Here is a 14,381-nt window from a genome sequence, read left to right on the forward strand (position 1 = left end):
GAGACACTGGAGGGCGTTTGGGAGACATCTGTCAGATTCGCCGCCTTTCTACAAACACTCTCCAGCGTCCTAGACAAGAACTACATATGCGTTGGCAGGAAGTAGCATAGCCATTAGCACGCTCGGCTGCGGAACGGAAGCATGGTGCTTAGCATCCCATCGTGCACAAACATTTTTTTTTCTGGTCTGACTAGAAAAAAGTGTCACACCTCTGCTGACAACCTTGTGCTGACAATCTTCTCTCGACAACGATCAGGCATTAAAGGCTTTCGCCTTAAAAGAAGCTTCCTGAGGTTTTCGTTGGATAATTCTGTATAATATTCTTACGCGTAGCTACATTCATATCACAGGAAATGAAAACTATTGCCGATGGGGCTTTATTTCTCCTATTTGTCGATTCATTATTAACATACAATACTCATGACTTCATGCGTTGTATCTGTAGCAGTAGATTTAGCTCAGACGAGGGGGAAGCTTGCGTCTGTGGCGATGCCGCAGTGGTTGTTCAAGTCGCGAGAAAGGAGGAAGTAGCCGTTCAGACCCCAGTCTTGACCCCAGCTGGAAGGAAAAGATAGGAACGTTTTGTGCAACAACTCCATGACTGTTCATAAAGGTTGTCAAAGTCAATAGAATAATTAAATTGGTTCACATTGCGTTTCGAAGCGACTGCAACAAAGTAATTCTAGTTTAGGCCGACCATAATGAGAATAATTAACGAAAGGCAATCACCGTTAATTCTGGCGATCTGAGGCACAGCGGTGCTAGCTCGTCTTTTAAAAATACAGAATAGTTTATTTTGACTGCATTACGGTAAATACTACAGGAGTGTAATAGTTTGCATGGCGAAAAGCTTTACTTATGTTGGGGTGCCCGCTGCGCCGCGGGTTACAGCGGGGCGCTTGTCTGACGCATTTTGCCTTCGAGAGAAAACGTGGTTGGCTAAAACTGAGATGTGTATCAATCTGACAAAAGTGGTATTTTGTGCTCACACTAGAGTATATTTTCGCTTTAACCACAATTTAACGCTCTGCTGACGGCGAACGGCATAGGCTATGGCGCTCTTCTTCCTTGTTCAAGGCTATCGATGACTTAGTTTTAAGCGCTGCTATTGGCCGGCGTCTGCAAACACTTCGGAATTCGTCCGGAATTCGTCCGAAGCTCGGCGTCAATGCGGCCAGTCCAGATAGGCGGTGGCCGCCCCAAAAACGCCATTATTAGGAGTTCGTCCCTTGTTCATTACAAGTTCGTTTCACTTGTTGAGACCACATAACCTGGTCGTGCTATCAGGCTTTTCATAATGGCAGCGCAGAAAAGTACCATTGAGCTATACTGACTATACTAACCTTCATCTTGCTCACGACACTTAAGGTCGTCAACCGGCCAGTTAAATCAGTTGACAACCTCGTTTTCGCTTCTTACTCATGGTGGTGAAAATATTTTAATAAAATAGTTTAGAAGGCTGTAGCGGCGGTTGGGGCTCCCAGTAAGGAACCCCATTGGCGTAGGCTGCTGTCCGGGCTCTTTCGATGAGTTGCTTTTGACTCGTATCGTCCGAGCTGGTCAGGGCTGCGTTCCACCCCTTCTAGCCGGAAAAGTTGGTTCAAACTACCCATGGTGTGGCCACTCCATAACATAAATGCGTCGCTGCAATCGCTGCAATTTACATTGTGTATAAAGGACAAAGGATTAGGTAAATATATTCTAGGCTCGAAACACACCGAAGTCCGAAAAATACTAACCCGGACGTAGTAAGAATAGTGGACGAGCGCTCATGCTGTTCCCACACTTCTTACGGGTTCGTACTTTTTGATCTCCGATCTCTTTCTTGAATATGCAACAACGGGTCCAGCTACAAGTACTTATAATACTTAGGCAGCTTTAGAAGCAGCAGGAGGCGAAATTACATGTATTTTCCCCCCATATTACTTCTTTAACTTTAAGGTGAGCTTCAGAGGGGCTTTACCTGTTTTTGACGAGCCAGTATCTCCTGCCATCCTGGACACCGTAGCCCACGACTAGCACAGCGTGGTCCACATCCTGGCTACTGCACATAGGTTCGTAGTGCACACCTGCGATTTAAGCGCAAAGCAACTGTAAATTGCAGAACAGCTACAGATCAGACGCCAGAAACAAAAGCTCAAACTTCCGCACTAATTATACTCGGTAGGCATTGATAAGCAAGAACATCTCAAATCACATCGCTTGGTTTCAAACAGCAGGAACCACACTCTTAATATACCTGAAATTACCTGAAAAATAAACACCATGAAGTGCTTGTTTTTCTGCGTAGTATTTCTTAGTAGTATCAGTTCCGGTAAAAATTGTCAAATGTTCATCCTGATGTGTCATCAAGGCTTATCGATGATTTTGATTGCACTGCTCTCGTACAGCACTGATTGTAGACTGAATTTCTTGTTCTTCCTATTCTTGCTTACATTTGCATATCGCCATTCTTGACGTATTGCTGATTTGTACGCCCTGCCTTTTTTTCGTGTGATTTTACCTTTTGGCTCGTAACTTTGTTTTTGTACCCACTACCCTGCGGAAATGCTTCAGCGCTGCAGAATGTACTGAAGCTACAGGGCGATAAAAATTAGCCTTCTACGATGTCTGCAAGTTACACACTAAGGGGTGTGTGAAATTCACCTATACGCGTAAGCTATTCGGCAAGAGGGACAAAAAGTAAGTTCATAATGTCCACTGCCAGGCGTCTCATTGACTCAAATAAATTATTCACCTTTTCAGCCATCACGGCTGGAGTGAGTCTTCATATCGCAAACATAGACTCTGTCGTATCTCTAGACTACTCCATTCAGGAGGATTGTTCCAGAGCACGCGCTTTCCGAGATATTCGCCCTCAAAGTTCCCACTCATATAGCGTAATTACGAATGCACGGCGGTGGCGGCCGACGCGAAGCCCTTCCCTATTGTGACAAAGCTGTTGTGTCGGGGTTGGCACCGCTGAAAGAGATAAAGTAATCTGCTTCACCGGTTGCTGTACGCCGTTAGCAGGGAAAGGAGCAGTTTCGCACCAATTGTCACTGGCTTGTATGTGCAATTACGAGGTTCGAGCTGAAAATTTGGGCAAGAATATCTCGTAACAGAGGCGTGCTGGAGAATTGTACAAAACAGAATTGCCTAGAAATACGACGGCCTCTTAGTTTCCTTCATAAACATGCCTGCTTACTGGAGGAAGTAAAAATTCAATAATCGATAATATTTAATAAGGTGCCTTACAGTAACAATGATTATGTCACTTTGTGTCCCCATGGTCGCATAAATTATATGCAGAGGCGGATCTCCAGCACTAATGCATGCCTAGTTATAAGTAATCATTAAGCTTGACTTTGAACGCCCTATCTCAGTAGGTAAACCAGTAAATCTCGAGCTTTTATTTGTTGCGTTCAGAACCTGCCCCACAATATACAGTAATTTAAGCTGCTGGGAGAGCAGAAACAACTTTTTCAATGAGGTTGCACTTTATGCAGCTATCTTAAGCTTAAGGGATAAGCTCCCTGACTGACATTAAATTATGAAGTGCAATATACATGTACATGTTTTTTTTTTTTCTCTAATGACTGTTGCGTGTAGAATCAGCTGCAATTGTGTTGTGGGAACGTAAAAAATTGCGATGCGATCGCCTTCTGGTGCACTTTCCAGCTGAAGACTGCAATTCTCTTTAACGAGCCTGCAGCGGGCAACCTCAGCGTGAGTAGAGAGACAGGAGGACAGGAGAGAACGACACAGGGCACGCAGCGAGTACAAGCGGCTGGTACAATCAACGCCAGAAAGGACAAGCGGAGAGTAGCTGAAGAAAAAACAAGTGCGAGAAATATTTCGTTTCTATCACATTTTTGTAGCCTGTCAGAGTAATACGAGTGCAGTTAGCGACTTAAAGTTTCCCTCAGAGTTGATTGAACAGTTAAACCCACAAAGGCGGGTCATCAGTTTTGGTGTTCGGCTGCTGATGCAAAACAAAATGTACCGAATCCTAGCCGCTGTCGCCCTAATTCGATGGGAGGTAATTACAAAACGGCTCTGCGTTGTGCGGTGTCAGCGCAGGCTATAGATACCGATGGGGTGGAAATTTATCCAAAACTTCTCCACTGCTGCGTCCCTCACGACCTATATGTTATTTCGGGACGGTAAACCCCTATTTTATCATCTGCATAACACCTGTAGATTTCCATAAATATTTCGGCTGTTTACATACTTGCTTTGTATTCTTTGTAAGGTTAGAATGTGTGCGAAGACCATAATATTTTTCGTTTTGGGGGTGGGACGGGGGCGGGGGGGGGGAGTCGGGTTCTAAATCTGTGGAGAGCGAACTACCGGGAGGAACCCTAGATGCATTTTCAACTGACCAGTTTGCCTTCTCTAGTTTTTTTTTCTGTACTTATGGTCTAGTTAAGGAAGAGTGTTATGGAAAAGCTGACTTTGTTCTCAATATGACACGAAGCATTTGTACTCGCCGCGAACGTTTCTAAATATGTGTATATCAGCCTGGAATGAAGACAGCATAATGTTGCGTATTTTACAGATAGAGGCATACAGAGGCAAAGTTTTTTATGGTCCTTTTTCTTCCTTTGAAAGAGATCTAAGGGACTAGGCATCATGAAAATGAGCCTAAAACACGAGTTATCCGCATAAAAAATTAATCACAAGTGGTTTTGTACAAAAAGATTCGGCCTCGGTCGGCGGTAGCCCTTAAGTGTACACTGAGGTCATGCTAGAACGGGTAAGCTGAACTAATGCATTTCTGATTACGTCGATGTCGCCGGAAAGCTTTGGTTTTTCACAGGCTGCTTCGATGAGGCCTCAGAATTTGAGGCTAGTCCATTTTAATGCCCCTGAATACAGGTGGAAATGCTGAACGGATTTTCATAAGGCATTCAGAAGCATATTGAATAGAGTACAATTACACACCTGTGACTGAAACTTGTTAGAAAGCATCTCCTACACCCTTGAAGACATCATATTTGTTCGCGTTTGTCATTTTGTATCGGTACACTTTATGGAAACGTAACTGCACACAGTATTTTAAACCGATGAGAAGAAAAATCTTTACCTCTACGGTAAAACTGGAAGCTAGAGTGGTTCGCATCGATAGCAGCAGAAATGGGACCAACAATAGCCACCGCCATCTTCAGGTAGTCTTCGGAACCACTTGGAATGACGCTGTGCCCTGTGCAAGTCGCCGCAACATACTCTCTTCTGAAAAAGCAGGTTTGTTCCTGCGCGAAAAAAATGTTCGCTTTGAATAAGCCACCACTTTCGGAGCAGTTTTGCTGTTCAGAGCAGGAAGCGCAGGAAAGCAATGGCGGCTTGCGTGGTAATTCAGCGGACAGTGGTCATTCAGCGGACGCAGTGTTCGGTTGCTGAGCAAGATTTCGGGGTTTTAATCCCGGTCACAGTTGAGCAATTTAGGGGGTGGAGAAATGAAAAAGCACCTGTGTGTGGAGGTTTGCATGCACCTGAAGGAATCTTAGGCAGTCGCAATTATTTCGAAGTCATCCACTTCACTCCAACCGACGGTCTGCCATGCTACGTTGTTGCGTGAAAACAGCAACCACTCAGTAAATTTAAGTGTGCTGATCGAAATCAACATAGCTAGTTTCGAAAGGATAATTCTTTCGTTGAAAGCTGACTTGTTTTCAAGCACATAAATGTCATTTACTGCCCTGCTAGTTTTGGAAGGGCAATTTTTTCGTTGGAAGCTCGCTTGTTATCGACCACATAAATGTCATTTAGTGCGCTAAATGCTGATATTGGGTGGTCACATAAGTGAAAGCAAATGCGGACACCGACTTTCTCTAAAACCCTGTAATGCAAAACCGTAAAGTAAAAGTGTCTCATAGATGCCCCGAATACCTCCATGCAATTTATATAACCTATGAAAGACCGTCGTTGGCTCTCTTTGGTCGAAACGTTGGTCGAAACGTTGGCTCTAGCAACCTGAGGTTTTCCCCTCCCTTGTTCATATTGTGATCTCTTTGGTGAAGTTAGTTTAGCATACAGCCGGTCTTTGCTTAGTAAACTGCCCTTACATCTCCTCATCCCTTAAGCAATCTCGTCTTGTTGCACTGTGTATTTTTATTACCCGTGAGGTGATTAGAACCGTGGCCGGAACTTACCATGCCCACGTATGGGTAGCTTTCATCGCTGTCAATGCCTCCGTTAGCGGCAATGTGCCTAAAAGAATTGGTCATTTTGCCTCCATCGCAGCCGCGGTTGCCAAAGAAGCGTGAGCAGTCGACCAGGTTTTGTGCACTAAGTGAGACGAGGTATCCAGTCTTGCGAAAATGCTGGCCTTCCAGAGATCCGGCCTGCTTCGCGAAAAAGACAAAATTGCAATTCAGATATTTAAAAGGTTAGAACAGTTGGCCGCACATAGCTAGTGTGCACGAAACCTCCCTGGTGAATTCTATTATAAAAACAGTCCACAGAATGCCATCCCAACAATGTTCAAAAAGGACAACTTCCAGTGCGCTGAGAAAAACGATTTTATTTAGACTTTAACAACTGATCCTTCGTCGTGCCTGTCGCGTTAATAAATGCTGCAAATGGACTTCGCTGTTAATGTATAAATCTGTGCAATGCAGTTTCAGTTTGCCTACACCTAAAGTTATCCCCACAGCAACTTGACGCACACTTCACCTGTAGAAAGCCCTATAGTGCATCGATATCATGTCAGTTTGGGTACACCCATGGTAAGGCCAGCATCCATTCAGTAGAGCCCTGCCATTATGATGGGTGCAGAATAAATATGTCGATGTCTGGCCTACTTGCTTACGCTGGCATTCGTCTAACAATGGCTACCAATATGAGTTGCTTCTCAAGCAGAAACGAAGTTATTCTTCTTTCCATTGGGCATTGGGAAGCCGAATGGCTTTTTTGGTATAATAATCTAAATAACATAATAATACCATCCTCATAAAAGAAGCCAGCAGTCAGCGCTGCTGGCTTCTTTTTTGACAGTCTCCTAAAACATATTGGTAAGTATTCGAAAGCTGCAGTGCAGAACACAAGCAACCTTGCAAGAATCTCAAAGGGGCAGTGTAGTACTGGGAATAGTGAAACATTACCGCGCTGAAGGCCCAGCAGGAGCCGCAATGACCTTGGTTTTGCACGGGAGTCACGGCCCCCATTGCACGCCAGTCAACCATGACGGGAAGGCCGGTGTCAATCACATTCGCTGGAGGCAGGTACCTTCTTCTTCTTCTTCACCGTATGAAAATGGCCAAGGTACGGTGGTGAATGCCAAGGAAAAAAAAGCGGGGAAAAAAAACTAAGTGAAATAGTACAATGTTTGAAATTAGAAAATATGTATGAATTGTTAGAAAATTTTAATAAATAAACATATTAGATATTTCAGGAGTAAAATAACCGAATGTCCAAAAAAAAGCAGGTACCTGGCCCCACCACTTCCTCTTCCATTTGCGCGGTAGCCATTCATCCTCTGAACGAATTCCTCCGGACGCTGCGACGAAAGGATAAAAGTTAAACTTTAAACCTCAATCGCTTTATTCCAAGCAAAAGGTGTAGCCCAAGCGAAGGCTTATAAGGCAATCAGTTCGGGTGTTCATCGAGACATGTGAGACACTTACTGCGTCACTTCCTTTCCTCAAAAACTAGCTTTCAATTTTCAATTTCGATGGCCTCTTTGTCTTGCTTCCTCGCGCTTTATTGTGCATTGATGCATGAATAAAACGGTGAAATTGGGAAGGCTAATCACGACAGCGCTGCTGGTGTAAACTAACGGGCACGATGTGGCATTGTTATTTATCTTTACTGCTATAACAATATGTTATGGCTTAAGCCGTGAGGTAGAAGCACCTTTTTAAACAGCACAAACAACTTTCGGTTACACTCTACGGAAGTAGTAGCCGATATCTTCATAATAAAAAAAGCTTGTTTATTTTTGTCCTGCTATCTTTATCAACCTGCCCATAGAGTTTCCAAGAAACCTGTCCCTTCCAACTACGCGAAGAGACCAGTGCTGCAATTTTTTTTCCCCAACATTGTACATATATTCTTTAGAGAGAGGGCAGGTAGTTCGGTTTCATGACAACAAACCACGTAGGGTGAATGAATTTATCCGACGTCGATTTCACAAACTCACGCGGTGTTTTTACGAGCAGCAAAGACTTAGCCAGGTGTATGTGCTCTGCTTTTCGCCCAATGTTTAAGCAATTCGAGAATTTAAGCCTTTAAAATCATGCAAAAAAAAGAGAAGACCGTCTTCGACACATAACTGTTTATCCTTTGGTTCTCGGGTGCAAAGTGTGCAGAGTGTAACATTTGTATTGTTGAAGATGGGCCACGAATTTGCTTTGACTAGTTTCACAAGTAACCCGGTGTTCCTAGTGCACGCGTACGTGTATACTTTATTTATGGACAAACAAAGTCAAGGTCAGCTACATTCTTGTTTTTGTGTTTTCATTTCAGCCTGAACTGCACATGAGTATTAAAAATTTCAGTTGCGCAAGCATATGCATCAAAGCAAACACCCCAGCTAATACACAATCTGGGGCCCTGTTGGTCCCACTTGTGCAAGTACGGGTGGCACAGCCCCTTTAATAACTACGTCAGTCCAATGGGTAATACTTCGGACAAGCACCCTGTTGATTCTACACAGGGTCATATATCGGTATCGCTAGGGCTAACTCCGACCATTATCCTGCCTCATCGGTCTCTTGTAGAGAACTTCAGGGCGGATGCAACATAAACGTCGGCTCTATGTGAGAAAAATTTTCTAAATACCAAATGCGGCTGCCCACACTAAACTGCTTTGGATACCGCATCGACCGTGGCTGGGCTCGAAAATGAGCGTGCCCACCTGCTGCCCACATATTTACCTTTTCGGCTATTTGAAGGCAGGTGCAAAAAAATCAGGGGGCACTTTGTTGACCTAAGGTGCGGTGAGGCGAACGCGTGGTAGGCGCAGTGCTGCTGCTTGTGTCACTGATGTGTGGTTAAGATGTTAAGCTTCGCCTCAAAGAGTGGAACGCGATAGCGTCTTGCAACGCTGCCAGGGAGTCCACAGAACGCCATCGCCCATTCGGTTCTACGCCTTGCTCGACAGTAAAATGGTTTTCGAGGAAAGGAAATGTATCTCTCTCGCATATCTCGGTGGACACCTGAACCTCGCCGTAAAGGAAGGGAGGAAGATGGTAGCGAACGAAGACGCCGTATTAGCTAGACACGCCTTTGTTCATTCCAAACCATCGAGCTAGCATGGCGGAGTGGTTACCGTGCTCGTCTCGCATTCCGGAGGCTCTGGTTCGATTCCCCAACTCGACCAATTTTCTGCTCAGTTTTATTTATTTATATGGTCTGACTAGAAAGGGTATTTAGGCTAATTGGCCTTCACTATTGCTCTAATGCCATCCATCATGTCCTGTCAAGTGATGGAACTGTCTAGAATGTTCGACACAATGTGTATAAACGTCTAGAAACGTCCAAGTATTAATGATGGTTAATGATAGTTAAGCATGACTTGCACATTTCCTGATACTAGTTAATGTATGGTTAGGGTTAGTAAACGTACCCTAAATAGTACACATATTAATTAGTGTCTGCTAGGGTATACCCTAACAAAGCGCAGTGCACGGTCCCACATGCCACTTCTTAACTACTACTAATTACCAAATAGTCATTAAGTCATTAGGCACAATGATATAATCGTGAACTCCCTTTATATCATGCTACAATCTCTTTCGATTGCACCCGATTAAGTATCGATTGGCTATTGATTGGCATATGCCCACATAAAGCATGCATACGAAACGCGGGCACATTTGCTAACACGTCACGACAGTACGAGGCATTAACAGGCTTCTGCCTTAACAAATCCATCTCTCTCCAGGAAAAACCTCCTCAAGCCCAATAAGGGCTGTTCACAGAAAACCGTTGTAGGTACCGCATGGCCCGGGCCGGAGCTGCAAAAGGCGTGTGCCCACATTTGGCTACATCGGTCTTGTCGTGGATTTCATGGCCGATGAAACATAATCACGGGCTGTATTAAGTTGGTTTTGTTGTTGTTGTGACTGAGAGAAGGCACGGGCTTGCCTACTGGCTCGAGCCACGCCACCACCGCTGCCACGTGCAGATAGAAGAGAGTTAAAAGATCAGAGGAGAGAGAAAAAGGAGAGAAAAGACGCGCGTCGCAGCAACAACTGGGAGCCTCGGAGCGGACGCTGTTGAAAAAACAGATAAGCGGCCGAATCCGTGCTCGCCGAAGCGAGAACCGCTGTATTCAGGAGTGGCAAGCCGATATGGGGCAGCGGATGCAAAGCCCGTCCCGAATTAGCAATAGCGGAGCTGCACGCTGAGATGGGCCTTTATGCGATCATACATGCGTCCTTTCATTTTGCAAATTTGTATTCTGCATGCTTACAACTTGTTCTTATAAATGTGTTGTATAAAAATATTTGGCATCTTTATATGACTGCAAAAATTAGTGTGGGTATAAGTTTTGCCCTCCCGTGAATTGTGAAAAATTACGCGAACATACTCAGCCACAGCTGTGCCACCTTAGCATGTTGCGCTGTACTACCAGCGAGTCAAAATATTTCTTTCTATTTTTTTTTAGGAGCGAGCACGGCTTTGGCCACTTATCTGTTTTTATTGCGAAAGCAATAATAGTTGCACTTTCAGCCGGTCGCGTAGCGAGGCCGGTAGCTACCAATGACCTTTAGCATGACCCCCTGCTGTGACGTCATGCCATCTGCCCCAAAACCAGGGGCCCAACTCGCGCCGTCGCGTAGCGAGGCCGCAGCTACCAAGCGCGGCCGAACTCCCGCTCCTGCCACGCGCGGCGCGCTTAGCGCTCTGACGTCATGCCAACTGCCGCAAAACCGGGCGCGCAGCGCGCCGGCGGCCAGACGTTGCAATGCCGCCTACCGCGAAAGCCGTTCGGCAGAATGCAAAGAGGAAGCAACAGCGAGCTACAGAATCCGAAGAAGAGCGTGAACAAAGACTTTCTAAGCGGCGTGCCCAGTATGCAGCTCGGCGACAACGTACAGCCTCTGTGGAAGAAGCCGTTGCAGCCGGTGCCGGAACAGCAGTTGCGCACTCTGCATTAACCCCACCAGCAACCAACTACATCAGTGCAGCCACAGCTCTTCTCGCCTCGCTACTAGTGCATAGAATAACCAGGTAACACCTTTAATTAAAACACCATGCCGTATCCAGATTGAATCACTGTATAACCGATGCATCACCACAAGTCTAACCACAACTACACTACCAGCTGAGCCATGGCGTAGCTACGGATATTGCTTTCGCAATTACCGGGCTTAACGAAGCTAAGCCACAGCCATTTTATTTTTGAGCCAGCGTCCGCTTCGGCGGACGCGGTTGTTGCTGCGACGCGCGTCTTTTCACTTCTTTTTCTCTTTCCTCTGATCTTATAGCTCTCCTCTATCTGCACGTGGCAGCGGTGGTGGCCCGGTTTGAGCCAGCAGGCAGGCCCGTGCAATTTCCTTTTCATCCTTCTTTCAGTCGCAACAACAATAACCACTATATTTTAGGTGGTGGTGGGGTATCTGTTGCAACCAGTGCCTCCGCATAGGCGGACGCGGTTACACGTTTCGCGTCTTTTCTTCTTCTCTTGCTATCATATATTATGCGAAGCATATTACTAGACCTTCACTACAGCCCGTCGAGCGCTGCGGTGGAGCTACCATTGACCTTTAGCGTGACCACGTGACACCACGTGACAACATGACGTCACAGCATAAGAGAGATGGGCTGCCGGCTCGCGCGGTTGGCCGCGGCGGTGAAGGCTCCACATCAGAGGCGCGGCGGCTGACCACGTGACAACATGACGTCACAGCAGAGGAGAGATGGGCTGCCAGCTCGCGCGGTTGGCCGCGGCGGTGGAGGCTCCACATCAGAGGCGCTGCAGCTGACCACGTGAGGCTACAGCAGCGGTATAAAGCTGAGCAATCTACGCGAGACAGCCTCTACAAGCTAAAGTTGTGACTCCTCCACTACCGATGGAACGAGGAGAAGCTATGTGTGTGGAGATTTCAGCCTTGGACTTGGTTGTGTCAGGTGTATATATCGCACCCCAGATGTCCAATGAAGAAGTATTCAACCAAGGAAAGCCATGTATTACCAAGCCTAGCCATCAATATGCTTCGCATCTGACTGGGCTTAACCTTAGCTAAGCCTCAGCCATTTTTTTCAATTCTCCTCTGTCTGCACGTGACAGCGGTGGTGGCTCAGCTGCAGCCACTCGGCAGGCCCAAGCAGTTTTCCTTTTCATCCTTCTCAAGTCAGTCAAATTCTCTTGTGTCTGCACGTGACAGCGGTGGTGACTCAGCTGCAGTCTGTCTGTCTGTCCGGTCTCAGTCTTAGTGAGTCATGTTTTAAATTTGAAAACGAGTGGGGAGATTTAAATTTTAAAAGGTGTGGGGAGATCTTGGGATATTGTTGTTTCAGCCAGCGCCCCCGTTTCGGTGGACGCGGTTATGTCGACGCGCGCCTCTTCTTCCACTCTGACCTCTTATCTTTGCCAGTTATAATCTTTTAACTCTTTCTCCTCTATCTGCTGCCCCAAAATTACACATATCGGCCACGTGTGGGAAAAATTTACGTAAGAACCGGCATCGCTCCCATTGCATTATTGGAGGGGCTAACCGATTTTACATCTTCAGTGGCTGCGCATGTCTGACCAAAGTAAGACCACAGGGGAAGCTGCGAGCTGCCCATTTGCGTAATACAGGTTAAATAGGATCAGCCCAACATGCAGTACCTGCATCGATCCCAAATAGGACAGGTAGAGATATTTGTGGGCAGCCCACTTTTAGACCCATAGGAGTCCCGTTGCAGAATCCACATTAAGCCCATAGGGGCTTGTCAGCTTTATCCACATCCGACGCACTGGACGCCACACTTTGCAGCCCCCTTTGCGCTACTGGGGAAAGGCTAAACATTTCAGCTTGCACAAATGGTAAACCTTAGGTTTTTGAATTCGAGAGCGTTACATATCCCATTAGCACAAAAGCCTGCGTCAGTCGCCGACCATGGCTAAAAATTCTCCAATGACGTCACCATGCTCGAGAGGGTCGTCACCAGTCTACCACGGCACCTACAGCAGAGAAAAAGTCTTAAGGATTCGAAACCATGAGTTTAGCCTGATTGGCTAATAGCTTTGCTGGGTCGTCGGCACATCTGGCGGCGATATTACACTCAGGTTATACTCTGATCGAGATTCAGCTTATCTGATCCCTTCGCCAGTAATATGCGTCTTGGGGCTAGTTGATCCATTCTCAAAGATCGTATTGCACACACAATGGCGGCACAATTAGGACAAGGAAGACAGGCTGGGGTGTAACTTGCGACTATTTTATTAACAAAAAGAAAGGTTATATGCCTTCTCTTTTTCGGTATATAAGTCGTCTGTTTTTTTTTATGAATACAATAGTTGAAAGTTGTGCCCTGTCCTGTCTTTCTCGTCCTTATTGTGGCCATTTTTCGTGCGAAAAAAAAAAACTCTGGCATCATTTCGCACCGCAGATGGAAGGTGAAGAAGGCGACGATGTGCAAAGCACAACGCGAGATTCGAGAGTTTTAGTATAGCGTACGTAAGCATACGCAGAGGCATAGCGAGCGCTATAAAAAGCTTCATTCGTACTGCGCATGCACCAAACGCTATTTCAAACCGATGTTTTACGCGTCACGTGCGCTATTTTTGGAATTTAGCGTGCGTACTGTAGCGAACGCAAGAAAAAATAGCGTTGTCAATATGGCGGCGCCCACGTCGCCCGCTGCGGGGAGAAATTATCTATGTTATTGGGTTTTTAGACATATTCCTTGCCTTTAAATTAATTAACCTCTGACGTAGCAACCGTCACGGTGGACACCTGAACCGCTCCGTACAAGAAAGGAGGCAGTGGCAGTGAAAGAAGAAAGACGAAGAGGAGCCGTAGTGAAGAAAATGAAAATTTTAATTGAGCAAAGGAAATTACGCAGTAACTGTCTCGCATCTCTCGGTGGACAACCGTCATTCGTTTGCAGAGGAAGGGAGGAAGTGGGAGTGAAAGAAGGAACACAAAGAGGGCCCGTAGTGAAGAAAATGAATTAGAGGAAAAGAAATTACGCAGGAGGTTGCACAACTGCGTGGAGGAGAGGCCACAGTTGGCACGATTCCAGCGCAAGGACGGACACCATGAGCATGGACGTACCTCGCGGGACGGACGCCGCGAGCACGAACGGACACCGCGAGCAAGAGCCATTAAAGACTCATGCTCGCGCCATTAAAGACATTAAAATGAATTAGAGGAAAGGAAATTACCTACAGGCGCTAGTGACATTATAGCGTGATGTCATACCAAGAGGGAGAGACGGGCTACCAACTCGGCTTGTCGGTT

At 46.0% G+C, this 14,381-nt stretch overlaps 1 protein-coding gene across 1 annotated transcript; it reads right to left on the minus strand.

Annotated features, from left to right (window-relative positions):
- Positions 1–373: 373 nt before the first annotated feature.
- On the minus strand, positions 374–7,199 carry LOC149359435 (procathepsin L-like). The gene is made up of 5 exons (XM_089571659.1): positions 7,086–7,199; positions 6,135–6,326; positions 5,069–5,234; positions 1,964–2,069; positions 374–558 (listed from the first exon to the last, which is right to left on the minus strand). Exons 1-5 carry the CDS (start codon positions 7,164–7,166, stop codon positions 459–461), a joined length of 645 nt encoding a protein of 214 aa, XP_089427785.1. The 5' UTR covers positions 7,167–7,199; the 3' UTR covers positions 374–458.
- Positions 7,200–14,381: the final 7,182 nt, after the last annotated feature.

Source organism: Amblyomma mixtum, chromosome 2, assembly GCF_055824585.1.
Source record: "Amblyomma mixtum isolate Tamu chromosome 2, ASM5582458v1, whole genome shotgun sequence".
Taxonomy (NCBI): domain Eukaryota; kingdom Metazoa; phylum Arthropoda; class Arachnida; order Ixodida; family Ixodidae; genus Amblyomma; species Amblyomma mixtum.

Excerpts from the sequence above, each read along its gene's own strand:
- LOC149359435 (XM_089571659.1), bottom strand. The coding sequence starts at position 7,166 with ATGGTTGACTGGCGTGCAATGGGGGCCGTGACTCCCGTGCAAAACCAA. Across the intron at positions 2,070-5,068 it reads CTTCCAGTTTTACCGTAGAG|GTGTGCACTACGAACCTATG; the intron begins GTAAAGATTTTT and ends CTTAAATCGCAG. Across the intron at positions 559-1,963 it reads TACTGGCTCGTCAAAAACAG|CTGGGGTCAAGACTGGGGTC; the intron begins GTAAAGCCCCTC and ends TTTTCCTTCCAG.